The following is a 19,120-nucleotide window of genomic DNA, read 5'->3' as shown; positions in this document are numbered from 1 at the left end:
CAGTGTTTGATGGCTAAGGAGGGCGCAGTCACACATGGCCAAACAGGTTGCGTATCATTGTGTAACTCCGTCAACAACACATGGTGATGGCAGGCAGTAATACAAAGAGAAAGTCCCGGTCACTTAATGGGAAGAAAGTTGGAGCCTCGACTGTCACTATCCATAGCTCCAGGCTAGTCGAGTTGCCACAGACCCACAAGACCATGGAGCTTTTCTCTCATTAGTGAGCGACATGACTGGTGGTGAGTTTAACTTGAGGGTTACCGCCAGGCAAAGGGTAAGGTTAGGAAAGGAGAGACTTCATGGTGATCTTAGCCAGTGCAGGAATTGATTAGATTCTCTACAGCGTGGAAACAGGCCCTTCGGCCCAACAAGTCCACACCGCCTCTTGGAGTATCCCACCCAGACCCATCCCCATCCCCCTATAACCCACACACCCCTGAACACTACGGGCAATTTAGCACGGCCATTCCACCCAGCCTGCACATCTTTGGACTGTGGGAGGAAACCGAAGCACCCAGAGGAAACCCACGCAGACACAGGGAGAATGTGCAAACTCTACACAGACAGTTGCCCGAGGCTGGAATCGAACCCGGGTCCCTGGCGCTGTGAGGCTGCAGTGCTAACCACTGAGCCACCGTGCCACCCTAATTGAACCCATGTTGTTGGCATCACACTGCATCCCAGACCAGCCATCCTGCCACCTGAACTTACTAGGCCCCAGGGCAGCAGTGCACATTGCCATAGCAATCCAGAATCCTCAGGTGAACCATAACCCACGAGGAGACATTTATCTCTCCTAGTTTAGGATTCCTGCACAACTGGCAACAGCATCTTTACATCTGTCCTATCAAACACTTCACAGAACCCTGACAGTGTGAAACCAGGCCATTCAGCCCATCAAATCCACACTGGCCCTCTGAAGATAATCCTACCCAAATCCAATCCCGACCTCTCTATCCCCTGTAACCCTGCATTTCCCGTGGCTGATCCACAACCCAGGACACTACAGGTTTCTTGACGATCAACAGGCAATATACCAAGGCCGATCCACGTAATCTACACACCCCTGCGCGTTTATGGGATAATTTAGCATGGCCAATCCACCTAGCCTCCACATATTTGGACTGCGGGAGGAAACCGGAGCACCCGAAGGACACCCACGCCGGCACGGGGAGAATGTGCAAACTTCCCGCAGACAGTTGTCTGATGGTAGAATCCAACCCGGGTCCCTGGGACCGTGAGGCAGCAGTGCTAACCATTGAGCCACTGTGCTGCCCCAAAAACTCAAATTGAAATGAATTCAAACTTTACCGTGATGGAGTTTGAATACATGTTCCCAGACCATTAGCCTGGGACCTGGAAGTCTACCCAATAACCACCATCATGCCACCATCTCCTCAATTCTTTGCAGTTTTGGAAATCCCTTATCCAGTCATATTCAGCTCTCCCTTTTCACAGGGAATGAGCTTTAACTTATTTAATCATGACTGTTGTTATTCGGTTGACTTCTTTGCTGCAGGTGTGTAGGGAGTTCCAGCGTGGAAACTGCACCCGGGGCGAGAATGACTGCCGCTTCGCCCACCCGGCGGACATCGCGATGGTGGACACCAATGACAACACGGTCACCGTGTGCATGGATTACATCAAGGGCCGCTGCTCCCGGGAAAAGTGCAAGTATTTCCACCCCCCGGCCCACCTGCAGGCCAAGATAAAGGCAGCGCAGCACCAAGTGAACCAGGCAGCGGCTGCCCAGGCCGCTGCCACCGCAGCTGCCATGGTGAGTGGCAAGCGTGCCCGGGACCCGACGCACACCGCCGGCAGGTGACGTTAAAGGAGCCGGTCGTCATTTTGACGCGGGGTTGGGGCGGGGCTGCTGGGCTCTTTTCTCTATTTATTTACGGGCTAGTGCAGGCTTGGCCTGTATCCTCTGGAGTTTTTAGAAGAGTCAGAGGTCATTTAATTGAAACACGTAAGAGTTTTTTTTAATTCACCCACCGGATGAAGGCATCGCTGGCGGCATTTATTGCCTGTTCCTAATTGCCCAGAGGGCAGTTAAGAGCCAACCAATTGCTGTTGGCATGGAGTCACATGTAGGCCAGAGCAGGTAAGGATGGCAGTTTCCTTCCCTGAAGGACTTAAGTGAACCAGGTGGGTTTTTCCCAACAATCGACAATGGATTCACAGTCATCAGTAGACTCTTAATTCCAGATATTTTATTGAGTGCAAATTCCACCATCAGCTGTGGCAGGATTTGAACCCGTGTTCCCGAAACATTGCCTGGGTCGCTGGACTAACTGTTCAGCGATACTACCAGTAGGCCCACACCTCCTCAAAGCTCAGCGCAGTCAGAAACAAAGAGTTGGGCCGCATGATTTGCAGTCGCGTTTCTTTTTTTTGTGTGTGTGTGTGTGCTGCACCCTTTAAATTCATTGTTTGCGCTCACCCCTCTGTTGTCGAGCGAAGAACTGGTGTAAAAAGGCAGGAGTGTTACTGAGGTGAATGCTTATCGTTGCTTTTAACTCAGTCGCCTGTTTCTTTGCTCGAGGCTAAGTTTGTGTATTTCCCTCAATGCGTTAATGTTGAAAATAATATGTCAGCATGGCGTGCATACAGTTAGCCGGGGAGGTGCATGGGTTCTTGTGGTGCAGTGGTAGTGCCCCTATCACTGGACCAGGAGGTCCACATTCAAGTCCCACCTGCCCTTGGCGGTGGATGTTCAAACAGGTTGATTAAATAAATAATTACAGTGTGTACTAGACTGCAGTGGAACCTTGTTGTGTGATATCTGTACCAGTACATAACACAATTAACGTGACAGAGGAGGCCTGGTGCTATGTTCAAGCCTGTAGACACCCAGACCAGGAGAACCAGAGGACACGGGGACAGGCTCTGTCTCATTTCAATGGGATATTGCTCTTGTAATTAATGATACATGTGTAAAGGTCCTTAGCCTCACAATAACTACTCAGTAGTGCCTTTATTGTGCATGCCTAGTCTTGTTATTTGTTGTATATGGCATTCCGATGATTTGTTTTTTTTTATTTGTTTTCTCCTCACCCCCTCCCAATGCACTGCTGCCCCCATGATGCACCTCTGCTTGCTGTTTATGTTAATGCGCTTGAACCCCATTGGCCCATTGCCATCCATGTGCTCGCTGCCTGCTAATTAAGACTCAGTCGGCTGTCAAATCACTGAAGCGACCCCTCGAGGCAACCTTTGACCTGGTACTATGACCTTTCACCTTTTAGCTTGGCATGTAGCTTTAATAGGGTTACAAGTTATGACTTAAAACATTTACTTAAGGGGAAATGAGAAAAGAAAATCAGTATTGATGTGTTATTTTCTGTTGCAAAACGGTAAAGGGCAGTGATAAATTGACTGTGGCACCATCTGCTTTGAGAAATTCTCATGAAAATAAAGTTCCAACAAGAAAATACATCATTCTCTCAAAATTTCAAAGCGGCCAAAGCGAAACCCAGGCAATTTATGACTAAATTACTCTCCCCCACCCCCAATAATAAATTGGTTTTTGTAACCATAGTGTTAACTGAAGTACCACACTCAGTTCATCACCTGTGGATTACCCAGACCTCTGACATAACATTGGGAGACGTTAAATTGATGTATTCATAATAATTCTGTACTTATCTGGTTGGCATGGCTTCTTTTTTGTTTAAAAAGTTTGTAACACGTAAATGTTTGTTACTCAATGTTTGAGTATGCATGAGTTGCATGTCAAGTTTTGCTTTGGGGATTAAAGTTGTGGGTTTATCATTTTATTTTCTAGTTGTTCATTTTATTAATTGCTCTGAAAAATTGTAGTTAACATTGCTTTTAATGTTGATCGTCATGGAGCTAGCAGTGCTGCTTTCTGCCTCTGTATCGCATCTTTTATTGTAAGTTTTGTGAAGTGTAAGACAAGTAGTAACATACAATGCAGTTGTTTTTAAATGTTTCTGTTGATTTTTCTTTAAAAATAATTTATGGAGTAATGCTTGCTGTACATATTATTTCTGCTTTTTTTTTTCAATTTTTATTGTCTTGTCTCAGGTAGTTATCATGTTGCTTGCTTGCTAGATGGCTCGAATTGTGTTAATAGTGGCCTTGTATTTTGTACTCTGTACTGATCGTGTGATGTTTCTCTTTCTGTTTTTTTCTTCTCTCGTTTTTCTCTTCCTTCGTTGTTTTTGTTTTACCCGATTTTCTTTTACTTCGCCTCTCGTTCGCAGGGTCTTCCTCCTGGTGTCCTCCCCCCGTTACCAAAGAGACCTGCACTAGAAAAAGCCAACGGTGCCACGACTGTTTTTAATGCTGGTGTGTTCCAATACCAACAGGCACTTGCAAACATGCAGCTACATCAACAAACAGCCTTCATCCCACCAGGTAAGGAAAGGCAGACCTGTTAGCTTATTGCAGAGTGGTGACAGGAAAAGTAAATGATTTGCTGGTGTTGTCTAATAAGAAAAACATGCCAACAAGTTGCAATCCAATAATTCAGTGCTGAAAAAATTGATTTTTCTGTGTACTTTTCTTATTTCTTTTATGTTTTTGATGATTAATCACACTTTTGATTTTTTTTATTAAAAATGTGCTCTGGTTTCCTCACTTCAAGTGACCTAAGGAAATAAGAGAAAACACTAAAATCTTGCTGTGGGATTTTCTAATCAACACATTTCATTCCGCTCTGGAGCTGAACTCCAAAATCATATTGTAATTATTATTCTCTGCTTCCGTGAGATGTGGGAATATTACCCATCAGCTGAGGGCCATTCCAGAGCATTGTTGGGTCTGCCACATTGCTGTGGATCTGGAATCATGGGTAGGCCTGATCAGTGAGGAAGCAGACTTCACTTCATAAAGATCATCAGTGACTTACGGGTGTCAGTGTTGCTAATACAACCTTTAAATTCTGGATTTAGTCATTGCATTTAAATTCCAGCTGGGCTGTGGTGGGATCTGAACCAATAACTCCAGAGCATTACCCCGTGGCCTAGCGAATAACAAGCCCAGTGCTCTTGCTGTTATACCACCATGTCAATCAGAGGTGAAGGATATTGATCCACCTTCCAGAGTCTTAGGAAACTTAAGATCGCGAGCCAAGCTACCAGATGACAGAACTGAAAGAGAAGCTGCTGTTTTGGGGTGGCAGGGAGGGATGAGAGATCCATCCCACTGAATGACTCATGAGATGCCGTTGCCAGGGAATTTGTCTATATCCTCATGACCAAATGGGGGAAATTCTGAATGTAGAAATGAGGAGCAAGAGCAGGCCATTTGGCCTCTCAAGCCGGCACCATTATTCAATAAGATCATGGACTGACCTGTTTGCATTATGACTTCCATATTCCCATCAATCCCTGCTAAATTTTAAGGGTGAATTGAATGACAGAGGGATACACGAGATCCCGGAGCTCCCACAGAAATTTTGCCTGGAGATGATTTTGCCCTAAGCCTCCCACTCAAATTGGATGCAATAGTGGATTTATATAGGTGCACTTCAACACAGTGGGATATCAGGTGGTTGCATTTATTGTTCTCAATCCTATTAGCTTCACAAAGAGCAGGTTAAAGCAAAATTGTTCCCTAAACGATGATGTTGGCACCAAGGGCCTTGCAACAAATGGTGAAGTTTAGCTGCTGTGAGTTGTATGTGTGTCAGCCTGTACCTGGGATCAGGCAGTGAGAATATACCCTGCCTTCAATTGGAAGTCATATCCTGCATTCTGCACAAATCCTCCAAATATTGAATTCATCCGCTGAACAAAAATGACCTGGCACTGGAAAACTCCTTACCCATCCCTTTCCCATTGTCTCTTAACTAATGCCCATCTGTGTGGACTCAGCTCATTCATTCCAAACCTGGGACAGCTAGTAGCTGAATGCTGGGCCAATAATAAAGTTTGATCACTGATGACCTCTGTCTGAACAAGGAGCAGAATTAGGCAATTTGCTCCCGTGAGCCTTTTCCATTATTCAAAAAGATCATGGCTGATTCCCTTCACTCCACCTACCTCTGACCTTTCACTTCCCTGCTTATCAATAATTGATCTGCCACTGCCTTAGAATTGTTTAAGGAAGCTGAGGCCTTTTGAAAGAGAGAGTTGCAAAGACTCTATGAGAAAAAATATTCTCTTTATCTCAGTCTAAAATGGGCACACCCTTATTTTGAAACAATGACTCTTAGTTCTAGTTGGTTCCTCTTGTGGGACAAACCTTTCGACATGCACCCTGTAAAGACCCCTCTGTGTCTGATGTGTTTCAGTCAGGGTGTCTCTTACTTTTCCTAAATTCCAGATGCTACCAGCATGGCTTCTCAAGGCAACTTGCCCAATCCAAGAATTAATTGAGTCATCCTGCTCTGAACTGTTTCCAATGCATTAATATCCTTCTTCAGATGAGGAGACCAATACTGTACACAGTACCCCAGATGTGGCCTCACCAACGCCCTGTGGAACTGAAACTCAAACTGCTTTTGTATTGAACTCTCCTGACTATAAGCAATCATATCCAAGATAACAAGGTGTAGAGCAGGATGAACACAGCAGGCCAAGCAGCATCTTAGGAGCAGGAAAGCTGACGTTTCAACCCTAGACCCTTCATCAGAAATGGGGGAGGGGAAGGGATTTGTGAAATAAATAGGGGGAGAGGGGGAGGTGGATCCAAGATGGATAAAGGAGAAGATAGGTGGAGAGGAGACAGACAAGTCAAAGAGGCGGGGATGGAGCCAGCAGAGGTGAGTGTTGGTGGGGAGGTAGGGAGGAGACAGGTCAGCCCAGGGAGGACGGGCAGGTCAAGGGGGTGGGATGAGTTGGGAAATGGGGGTGCGGCTTGAGGTGGGAGGAAGGGATAGGTGAGAGGAAGAACAGGTTAGGGAGATGGGGACGAGCTGGACCGGATTTTGGGATGCGGTAAGGGGAGGGGAGATTTTGAAGCTCAGCCTTCCTAATTACTTTCATGCTAACCTTTTGTAATTTTTCATGCACCATGATACCTAGAGTTCCCTTGCATCATAGAGCTCTGCAATCTCTCATCATTCAGACAGTATTCCTCTTTTCAGTTTATCTTTACAGAAGTCATATGACACCGGGTTATAGTCGAACAGGTTTATTTGAAATCACAAGCTTTCAGAGCGTTGCTGCTTCGTCAGGTGAAGGAGCATCACTCTGAAAGCTTGTGATTTCAAATAAACCTGCTGGACCATAACTTGATGTTGTGTGATTTCTGACCTTGTCCACCCCAGTCCAACACCACATCGTCATATTTATCTTTTCATCCTGCTAAAATGGAACACTTTACCATTTCCCCCACATTATACTTCATTTGCCAGCTCAGTTAACCAATCTCTATCCATTACATAATCGCATTGTGTCCTCTTCTATCTCTCAACTTCCTGTCTCTCAACAGGAAATGATTGTTGGAGATGAAGTGCGGAGGGCTGCGGCTGACTGGGACTCTGTCAAGTTTAGCGCCTTCGGGAGATGAGGAGGGGAAATTCATCTCATAGAGTCATAGAGCTGTGCAGCATGGAAACAGATGCTTCAGCCCAACTCATTCATGCTGACCAGATATCCCAAGCTAATCTGGTCCCATTTGCCAGCAAAGAGTAGGGTCAAGGGCAGGGTGTTCAGAGTGAAGTGGCTGATCCAGCAGCTGGGTGTGAATCTAATTTGGAGCAATGGAGACCATTCCTTGTTCCTCTTGCTAACTGTAAGAGCGAGTTTTTGGCTCAGTGTGATACTCAACTTTGAAATGATGCTGGATGGAATACAGGCTAAAAATACCTATGTGAAATATTTACAGCTGGTGCGGAAACCTGCCGATTTATTTCACCCAGCTTAGCCTTTCTTTGAAAGGAGCTGGCAAAGATACAAATCCTCACACACAGCCAATTCACCATGAAACGGCCTGATTCTAACTTTAAGCTAATCCTCCCAACCACCTCTTGATCCGGGCTTCCCTAAAGCATAGGGAATAATTTATCTTCGTTGACCCTATTGAATCCATTAATCATCTTAATTGCCTCAATTAGATCACCCCCTAATCTTCTGTACTCGAGTGAAAATAACTTCATTTATATAACAGGGTTCCATAACAGTGCTCACAACAGTTTCTCATCCAGCCTTTGCAACGGCTCCAGTATAATTTAAAACCAACATTCAAACAGCTAGCTTTGCTCAGTTCTGTTTACAAAGTGCAGAAATAGACAAGGCCATTCTTCGGGACATTAACATAGGTTCATCTGGGATACAGCACTTGTTACAATGACCCACTTTCGAATGAAAGTAATAAAAGGGTTTGGCATTGACTACGTTGTTGATTATTATGCTGACAAGTGCAATGAAATAATGAAAGCATAGATGAGGGGCATAGATGGAGTGGATAGCCAGAGACTTTTCCCCAGGGTGGAAATGACTATTATGAGGGGGCATAATTTTACGGTGATTGGAGGAAGGTATAGGGGAGATGTCACAGGTAGGTTCTTCTCACAGAGAGTGGTGGGTACGTGGATTGCGCTGCTGGCGGTGGTAATGGAGACAGCTACATTAGGGACATTTAAGCGACTCTTGGACAGGCACATGGACGATAGTATAATGTGAGGTATGCAGGGTAGTTTGATCTTAGAGTAAGATAATAGTTCGGCACAACATCTTGGGCCAAAGGGCCTGTACTGTGCCGTATTGTTCTACGTTCTAATAACCGGCTTACGGTTGCTAGTTTGACTTCTGCCAGATCTACTCAGCTCCTGAGCTTTATTACAGTTTGGTCTAAACATGGACAAAAGAGCTGAATTCCAGAGGGGAGGTGACAGTGACAGCCCTTGACATCTAGGCTACATTTGAACAAGCGTGGTATGAAAGAGCATTAAACAAAACTGGAGTCAGTGTTAATCAGGGGCAGACTCGCTGCTAGTTGGAGTCATGCGTGGCATGTAAGAGGATGGCTGTGGTTGCTGGAGGTCAGTCATCTCAGCTCCAGGACATCTCTGCAGGAGTTCCTCAGGGCAGTGTCCTAGGCCCAATCACCTTCAGCAGCTTCATCAATGACCTTCCTTTCATCATAAGGTCAGAAGTGGGGACGTTCGCTGATGAATGCAGTGTTCAGAACCATTTGCAACTCCTGAGACACTGAGGCAGTTCCTGTTCAAATACAGCAAGACCTGGACAATATCTAGGTTTGAGTTGACAAATAGCGAGTAACCTCTATGGCACTGACATGTCATGCGACCATCTCCAATAACTATGACCCCTTGATATTCAGTGGTATTGCCATTACTGAAGCCTGCACTATCAACATTCCAGGGATTACCATTGACCTAGTACTGAACTGGACTGGCAGTATAAACACAGTGATTACAAGAGCAGGACAGAGGCTAGGACTACTGCATTGATGTTAGCTAATGCCACACGAAAATTCAGAAAGGGAGGTAGACAGAAAACATGGAATTAAAGACTGCTAAGCCTAACATCAGTAGTAGGGTAAATTCTGGAATCCATTGTCAAGGATTTTATAGCAGAACATTTAGAAAGCAGTGGCAGAATCAGACAGAGTCAGCAACATTTAAGGACTCTGGGACTATACTCATTAGTGTTTAGAAGGATTAGGGGGGATCTGATTGAAACTTTCAGTATACTGAATGGCCTGGACAAAGTGGATGTTGGGAAGATGCTTCCATTGATAGTACGGTCTAGTACCCGAGGACATAGCCTTAGAGTAAAAGGAAGACCTTTTAGAATAGCGATAAGGAGAAACTTCTTCATCCTGAGAGCAGTGGAGGCCGGGTCATTTTGTACATTTAACACTGAGATAGATAGGTTCTTGATAATCAAAGGGATCAAGGGTTATGGGGAGAAAGTGGTAGAATGGGGTTGAAGAACTTATCAGCCATAATTGAATGGCGGAGCAGAATTGATGGGTCGAATGGCCTAATTTCTGCTCCTATGTCTTACGGCCTTATGGTTTATGAGATAGGAAATCATGCTTGACAAATCTGTTGGAATTCTATAAAAATGTAACTAGAAGAGTTGATAAGGGGGAGCCGGTCGATGTAGTGTATTTGGACTTTCAGAATTCATTTGATAAAGTCCCACATAAGAGATTAATGTGCAAGATTAAAGCACATGGGATTGGGGGATGTTTTTGACATGGATAGAAAACTGGTTGGCAGAGAGGAAATGAAGAGTAGGAATTAATGGGTCCTTTTCAAATTGGCAGGCAGTAACCAGTGGGGTGCCACAGGGATCAGTGCTGGGATCTCAGATATTCACAATATATATTAATGATTTGGATGAGGAAATAAAATGTAACATCTCCAAGTATGCAGATGATACCAAGTTGGGTGGGAGGGTAAACTGTGATAAGGGTGCAAAGATCCTTCAACATGATCTCAACAGGTTGAATGAGTGGAAAAATCAATGGCAGATGCCGTATAATTTGGATAAATGTGAGGTTATTCACTTGAGAAGCGGAAACAAGAAGGCAGATATATGCTTGAATAGCTGTAAATTGGGAAAGGAGAGTGTGCAGCAGGACCTGGGTGTCCTTGTGCACCAGTTGCTGAAGGTAAGCATGCAAATGCAGCAGGCGTAAAGAAGGCAAATGATGTGTTGGTCTTCATTGCGAGAGGTTTTGACTACAGGCCCAAGGATGTGTTGTCGCAGTTATACAAGGCCTTTGTGAGGCCAAACCTTGAATATTGTGTGCACATTTGATCTCTTTTTTTTGAAAGAGGATGCCCATGCTATCGAGGGAGTGCAGTGAAGGTTGACCAGGCTGATATCCTGGGATAGTGGGTCTGACGTATGAGGAGAGATTGACTAGTTTGGGATTGTTTTCGCTGGAGTTCAGATGAATGAGAGTGGATCTCATAGAGACTTATAAAATTCTAACAGGACTGGACAGGGTGGAGGCAGGAAGGATGTTCCCGTTGGTGGATATGTTCAGAACCAGTGGTCACAGTCTGGGGATTCTGGGTAGATCATTTAGGATGGAGATGAGGAGACATTTTTTTCACCCAAAGCCTGGTGAGCCTGTAGAACTGATGACCACAGGAAATAGTTGATGCCAAAACATTAAATATATTCAAGAGGTCGTTAGATATAGCACTCGGGGTGAATGGGATCAAACATTATGGGGAGAAAGCAGGTTAGGGTATTGAGTTGGATGATCAGCCATGATCGTGAAGAATAGCAGAGCAAGCTTAAAGGGCCAAATGGCCTCCTCCTGCTCCTATCTTCTATGTTTCTATGGTGTTATGAGTAACTAACCTCCTAACTCTCCAAGCCTGATAATCATCTACAAGGCACAAGTGGTATGGAATACTCCCCACCAGCCTGGATGGATGCAGCAATACTTGAGAAGCTTGACATCATCCAGGACAAAGCAGCCCACTTAATTGGGACCACAGCTACAAACTTTCCCTGTCTCCACTGCTGGCACACAGTGGCAGCAGTGTGTACCATCTACAAGAAGCACTGAAGATAATTCACTAAAGATCCTCAGACAGCACCTTCCAAACCCACGACTACATCCATCTAGATGGGGAAGGGCAGCAGGTTCATAGGAACAGCATCACCTGCAGATTACACTCCCCCCCCCCCCCCACCCCCCACTTCTGCCAAGCCACCATCCTGCCTTGGAAATAAATTGCCGTTCTTCCACTGTCATTGGGTCAAAATTGCCCGTGGTGTTCAGGGGTGTGTGGGTTATGGGGGGATGGGTCTGGGTGGGATGCTTCAAGGGGCGGTGTGGACTTGTTGAGCCGAAGGGCCTGTTTCCACACTGTAGGGAATCTAATCTAAATGTCAAAATCTGGAGCTCTGTCCCTGATGGTGCTGTGATTCTATCTACACAAAATGGACTTGATCAGTTCGAGAAGGCAGCTCCCCCCGCCATCACATCAAGGGCAGTTGGAAATGGGCAATAAATACATCCCCGGTCTGTGATGACCCCATCATCGTACTGAATAATTTATTTCAAAATGGTGATACCGGGTCTCTCTCCTGCTCGAACGAAACATTGGGATTTTGTAGGCACGCCTGAAAAGACAGACAGAGCCACAGTTCAGCACAGCACAGTACAGTTCTTCAATCAGTGCAGCACTCACTCTGTAACAAACTTTAGGGTTCACCTGGATTATTTTCTTCGCCAGCCTGTTATTACAAATCTTGACTGGGACTTGAAATAGTCCTTCTGGCCCAGAGACAGGGAGACTGCCGCTGTACCATAAGGGAATGACCACCCTCTCCTCCCTACCTCCACCCTTCCAAATGTTGCCAGTATTTTCAGATGACCCTGTTCGGAGATGTCATTATATGTAGGACTTGATGGGACATGAGCCTAGGCCTCCTAATTCAAACCTAGAAATGGCGCCACTACCATAAGAACCCTTCACTTACTCAGGTTGTATTCTTAAGCCTGTGTAATGGAGGTTTATACCTACAAGCTTCTGACTGATGAGTCAATTTGTCCTCCAAGACAAGGTTGATTGTGACACATTAAAGGATACTTCTTCCTGTCCTGGGATTTGTTTGTTCCTGGTGTAACCGATTCTAACAAAGTCAGTGACAATGCAGTACTCCTCCATGGATAAAGGAACATCAAAGTGTCAAACTCTGGTGTAAAGTCTCGACTAATTACAAAGAGAATCAGTCACTTCACTCTTCCCAATTATAATTACTGGCACAAAGCTGTGCTATTCTCCTGTTTCCTTCTGTCACTGGTTTAATGTTTTGTCCCTGTATCGTGATTCAAACAGTCTGACTTATAAAGCATTTGCTGTGGGTCTCTGTACATACTCCTCCCTTAGAAAAACAAAAGTTCTTAGCTTTCGCCATTCTCTTTTCCTTTGGCAATTAAGAAAGGCGTGCTCTCCAAAATCCTTTTGATGAACGTTTTTGAGTGCAATTGGTAGAACAAAGAGGGAGTATCAAAGGTTATCAAGAGGCATTCATGTTTTACAAGGACCCACAGCATTCAGTCACAAGTGTTTGCGAGTTAATGCAACTGAGCTGATAATATTATCACTGCTGCTTTACGTTCTATTTGCTTCACATTTCGCTCAAGGCTATTATGTGTGCTGGTATGAACAATGCCTTCCATTTGGTGTTCTCCATTTCCATTTCCTGTAAATTATTTAAATATTACGCGGTTGTATTTTTAAGGACTTGGCTGTAACAGCCCTTTTGCATTTCGCTGTCCCCAACTCTTGTTGAATTGAGTGCACTTCTAACCAAGTTATGACAGTGATCACTACCTACAGTTGAAACTTTTTCATTGCCACCACTGAGTTAGTGTGATTTGGGATTTAAAAGGAACGGTCATTTTTGACACTTTTTAAAACTCAAAGTGAAAGAACATTTACTTAGTGCCTTCTGTAACTGTGGACTAGCCAAAAGTGTTTTACAACTTATGGAGCTCCTTTGAAGCAGTGTCAGTCTTGTAATGTAGGAAATGGCATAGCCAATTGGTAAATAACAAGCTTCCAGAAACAGCAGTGGCATAGTGACCAGGTAATGATATAGGTCAAGGGATAAATGTTGGCCAGGACAAAAATTGTTCACAAGTTAGACTTATGAGGGGAGGCAACGGCCTAGTAATATTATCATTAGACCATTAAAGTAGATACCTAGGGAATGACTGGGGTTCAAATCCCATCATGACAGATGGTAGAATTTGAATCCAATAACAATCTGTAATTTACAGTCGAACAGTAACCAGGAATTCATTATTGGGAAAAACCCATCCGGCTCACTAATGTCCTTTCGGAGGGAAATCCTTATGTGGCTCAAGACCCACAGCAATGTGGGTAACTCTTATCCACCCTTTGGGCTATTAAGGATGGGGATTAAGTGCTGGCCTGGCCACTGATGCCCTCATCCCATAAATGAATGAAATAAATCTGAGCTGAGTTTAAACGGTATTTGCTGAGCTTGATGATGTGATAAACTAAATGAAGACCAGTGGACTGTTACTAAGAAAGAATTGAATTGACATATCACCTCACCATACGCTGACAGCATCCCTAAAGTGCCTTAGCCTTTGAGGATAACTCATTGTAGTAAAGTGGGAAAATTACAGCAACCATTTATATGCAGCAAGATGCTATAAACAGAAGGGACGAAACACTAATGAATCAGATATGCTGTTGTTTAGGGAGAAGAGTTGTTCAGATTACTGTCCTTTATTTCTCCACCAAGTCGTGGGGACTTCTAAATCCACCTGGGTGAGCAAACGGAGCTTCAGTGCCTCATCCAGAAGATGATTCCTTCACGAGTGTTGCACTCCCTTAGTACTGGACTGAAGTGCCAACCTGGCTGGAGTTCACTTGACCTCAGGACCTTCGGACTGTGGTAACAGTGCCACCAATCTATTCCAGATACTTTAAGCACATCAGCAAGGGCTGGCCTCATAGTGAGTATGGCATTGATTCACTAGAATGAGACTGCACTCTTAAGGTTTACATGATGAGGACAGTCTCCACAAACCTAGTTGTTATCTCCATAAGTTCAGATGTTTGAAGAGGCATTGAAGTATTTTGAATGATATAAAGATTGATAGAAAGAATACACACTAAAGGGGACATGATCTTATATTTGGAACAGGTGATAGGAATGACGTTGGGGAGCAGTGTTGTTTTTAAATAAAGGGCAGTAGAAATCTGGAATTGTTGCCTCTGAAAGGTTTGAGCCAAGTTAAAACTACCAGTAGACCCTACAGAGAAGGCCATAGAAGTCGTGGCTGTCGAGTTCTCCATATGCTGCTCTTGTGCATCTCCTAGTGGCCAGCTAGTAATGACAACAGGCCTGAGACCTCAGCCAATTTTTGTTGAGTTTCTCAGAAGTGACATGCAGAGAAAGAGCAGCAACTAAATTCATTGTGATTTACAAAAACTTGAATTTTCATCATGTCACAAAGTACAGAACTGTTCTCAAAAAAAAATCTGTGCTGCGTTCATTTCAGAAAACCGCGAGTAACCAATTTCCCATTGTAATATAGGAAGTACAGCAATTACTTCTGCAGATTCCACTTGCAACATTGAGATAAATGGCCAGATTATCTATTTTGTTGATGTTAGTGGGAAGACGAATATTGTCCAGGGTGGAGCGAAGAAAGCAGTACAGAAAACTCCACAAGTCTTCTTTGAAATAGTGCCATAGATATTTCATGGCTGTCTGAGAGGATGTTAACATCTCCTGAAAGGTTTGAATATGGCATACACAACGCTTCCTCAGTACTTGCCCAACACTGTCAGCCTCGGCGACATGCTCTGGAGTTGGGCTTAAACTCATTCCACTTTCACTGCCCTGCACCAAAGGCTGACTCACAAAGGCAGATGAAGCCAGGATTGCAGGAAGAAGTCTCACTTGTAAAACTTTCTTTTTGTGGCTGGCAGTGCAAAAGGAATCAAAACCAATGTCTAAAACAAGCAAAGTTAGCTACCAGCACACATGTGTAAACGTTTTCCTCACAAAGTGCACTGTTTTCTGGTAGATCAGAATGTTGTATGATTTGATTGTGCTGACACAGCACAAGCCTCTGTTCCCTCTATAACAAGTTTTTTTTTCCTCTTTGTGATAATGATTTCTAATTACACATGTGATGGGTTGTTTTAATTCTTTTCCCCTTTCAAATCCACCTTCCTGTTGCAATGCATGATGGGCAGGCTCAATATTGTGCATGACACCCGCTACAAGTGTTGGTAGGTGCCAGCTATGTTTTTCGATTATCTGTACGTGTAGAATTTTTATCCACAGGCCCTTCAAAGTCCGCTGCTGAGAACAGTTCATTATTGTGCCCTTGGTGTTGTAAAATGAAGGATGTCATTTAGCACATGGTGCTCATGCTAGCTATATGATACAGCTTTCCAGTTGGCCCAGAGGGAGTAGGAACCGCAGATGCTGGAGAATCTGAGATAAATTTCTGAAGAAGGGCCTAGACCCGAAACATCAGCCTTCGTGCTCCCCTGACGCTGCTTGGCCTGCTGTGTTCATCCAGCTCTACACCTTGTTATCCTATTGGCCCCACTCTCTTCTTTCAAGCCCCATGCACATTCTCCTCCTTTGCAAGTCTTGTCCTACTCCCTTTAGAAAACTATTACCGAAAGTATCTCTGCCACTCTTTCAAACAACACAAAGCAGGCTAAGGAAATTGAGCATGTCCACAAGGACTCTAACCAATTTTTATAGATTACCATAGAAAGCATACTACCTGGATGCACCTCAACATGGCCAGTGGCAGAGCAGTTGCCATACCATAAGAAACTACAGAGAGTTATGAACATAACCCAGTCTGTCACACGAACCAGCGTTCCATCCATTGACTCACTATACTTCCTGTTGCCTTGGGGGAGCAGCTCACATAATCAAAGAGGGAGAAGGAAATTACTGCATATACTGGAACCCGTACTGAAAACAAAAAGTTCTGGAGATCACAGCGGGTCAAACAGCCTCTGGTGGATAACGTTTTGAGTCTAGATGACTCCTCCATCAGAGCTGACTTGAAAAGCCGCCTAGATTCGAAATGTTAGCTTGCTTTCTCTCCACGGGTGCTGTCTGACCCAATGTGATCCCCAGCACTTTTTTTTGTTTACACAACATAATCAAAGACCCCGGTCCACCCAGGTTATACTCTCTTCCACCGTCTCCCATCAGGCAGAAGATATAAAAGTTTGGTATACACCTACAAACAGCATTTTCCCTGCGGTTATCAGACCTCCAAGTGGACCTCTCAAATTTTAAATTTAGTGTCGATCTCATTCTCTGTGCAGCAGCAACATTGTATTCTTCACTCCATTCTTTTACCCTAATGCACTTTGTATGATATGATCTGCCTGTACTGCGTGCAAAACAAAACTTTTCACTGTGCACGTGACAATAATAAATCAAATCAAATCAGAGCAATCCACTGTGACAAAACAAGATAGCTGCTTAAAAGGACCCAGACTGAAGTTGACCAAAATAACACTCTTCAGAAAGGCTTAGAGAGTTGGACTGTGCAGAAGAGGCCCTTTGGCCCATTGAGGCTACACAGAACTTTCTATGCCAATCCCACTTTCCAGTGCTCGGTCCACGGCCTTGAATGTTACAACACTTCTATGTGCTCACCCACATACTTTTTTAAAGGTTGTTGGGTTTCCTGTCTCTACTGTCCTCCCAAGTAGTGCTTCCAGACTGTCACCACCCTCTGGATGAAAGGATCTTCCTCAAATTCCCCATCAAATCTTTGCCTTAAAATTATGTCCCCTTGTTAACAGACCCTTCAACTAAGCTCATCATAACTCTCATTCAAAAAGTGGAATAGTGTACGATCATGGAATCTTACACCATAGAAGGAGACCAGTCTTCCCATCGTGTCTGTTTGAAAGAGACAGTCAATTCTCCCCATTCCCTCACTGTTTCCTTAAGCCAATTTCCTTCTAAAAGATGGTTTTGAATCTGATTCCAGCACCTTTTCAGGCCACACCTTCTAGATGAGATTCTTCTCGTCTTTCCCATGGATCATTTTGGAATGCTTCATATTGCATTGCGATCTGTTTTTGGACAGCCTCAGTTGCTCATCTTTTCTTCAGACATCCCTCAGTTTCAGGATCTCGCTGAACCCCAAAAAAAACCCATTTTGGAACTGCACCCCTTGACCTGACAAAGGGAAATGTTTTGTGTGACAGTGTTTGCTTTCCCAAGGCATTGTCAAAATATCTTTACCGTAGACTTATAGAGACATTCACAATAATCAGGGCATTTCCATTGCACAAAGGCAGCAACAGCTGGACAGTATCCAGGTTTGGACTGATAATTGTCAAGTAACATTCATGCCAGAAATGCCAGTCAGTGACCATCTCCAATGAGAGACAAACTAACCACTGCCCCTTGTCATTCAGTTTCATTACTGTTGTAGATTCCCTCACTATCAATATCCTACTGCTTGCTGTTGACCTGAAACTGAACTAGACCGGCCATTTAAATACAAAGGCTGCAACAACAGGTGAGAGGCTAGGTTAGGAATCCTGCAGTGAATAACTCACTTCCTTACTCCCCAAATCTTGTTCCCTATTGCAAGGCACAAGTCAGGATTGTAATGGAATATCTCCACTTGCGTGGAGGAGTGCAGCTCTAACAACACTCGTGAAGCATCCACGACAAAGCATTACACTTGCATAGCACCCTATGCACTCCTTTAACGTTCACTCCATTCACCACTCATGGACAATAGTAGCAGTGTGTGTCATCAGCAAGTTTCATTACAGCAACTCACCAAAGCTCCTCTGGCAGCACCTTTCAAACATGTGACCTCCAACACCTGGAAGAACAAGAGCAGCAGATACACAGTAACATCGCTGGCTACAAGTTCCCACCCAAACCACAGACCTCCTTACCTGTATCTGCCCTGTGTACGCCTTTATGTAGTTTGTTGATATCTTGACCTGTAACTACGTAATACCATTCTTTCACTAGCATTGAGTCAAAATACTTTAACTCACTCCCTAAAAGCACTGTGGGTGTACCTATACCCCAAGGTCTACCAACAGTTTCAGAAGGCAGTTTGCCAAACCATCTATAGGGTAATTAGGGATGGTCTGTAAGTGATGACTGAGCTACCAGTGCCATGTTGCATTGTCACCAACACAGAACCTCGCCTTTAATGGTCAAGCTGCTCCTTTAAATGACATGGAGTTTATTTTCCCTCTCCACCCTCACCTCAATGCCAACCTCTATGCACAATGTCTGTACCCAAGATCTGGAATCTCTTGAGTTAATATTTCTGAAGTTAATCATTGAAGTTGTCAATTGAATTGAAGTCACCAATTGGCCAGCAGTTCTGTTCAATTTCTGTTCCATATATGAGCGAGTGGACTTGGAAGGGACTGTATTTCTCACTGCTAAGGTCTTGACAATTATTAAAGCTCTTGTTGCATAATGTTAGCTTTTTAAAATTATTCTATTAATGATTATGAAGCAGTAAAAAGTTTACAGATGTCGCTTTGCAATAATGGATAGCTTTGGATTTCTTTTAATGACTGTTGTAGCTTAATTAAATGTTTGAATATTTAGATTAAAGCATGACTCTGAACTTCTTTGATATTATGTAATATAATCCAACTTGTTATTTCTCTCTGAGTGGT

General features: G+C 44.0%; 1 protein-coding gene across 21 annotated transcripts in view; it reads left to right on the top strand.

Annotated features, from left to right (window-relative positions):
* The window catches only part of mbnl1 (muscleblind-like splicing regulator 1), a 782,985-nt gene that overhangs the window by 752,159 nt on the left and 11,706 nt on the right, over positions 1-19,120 (top strand). For 16 of the 21 annotated variants that reach the window (XM_048542667.2, XM_048542650.2, XM_048542652.2 and 13 more), the window contains 4 exons: positions 1,523-1,780; positions 3,174-3,227; positions 4,233-4,386; positions 15,665-15,700. In XM_048542667.2, the coding sequence (XP_048398624.1) occupies positions 1,523-1,780; positions 3,174-3,227; positions 4,233-4,386; positions 15,665-15,700 (502 nt within the window). The remainder of the gene's footprint in view (positions 1-1,522; positions 1,781-3,173; positions 3,228-4,232; positions 4,387-15,664; positions 15,701-19,120) is intronic. The other 5 variants (XM_048542659.2, XM_048542656.2, XM_048542661.2 and 2 more) reach the window with 3 other exon arrangements.

This window comes from Stegostoma tigrinum, chromosome 14, assembly GCF_030684315.1.
Source record: "Stegostoma tigrinum isolate sSteTig4 chromosome 14, sSteTig4.hap1, whole genome shotgun sequence".
NCBI classification, from domain to species: Eukaryota; Metazoa; Chordata; class Chondrichthyes; order Orectolobiformes; family Stegostomatidae; genus Stegostoma; species Stegostoma tigrinum.
Note: the sequence above shows the minus strand (reverse complement) of the source record. Positions and strands in the feature narration are given on the sequence as shown.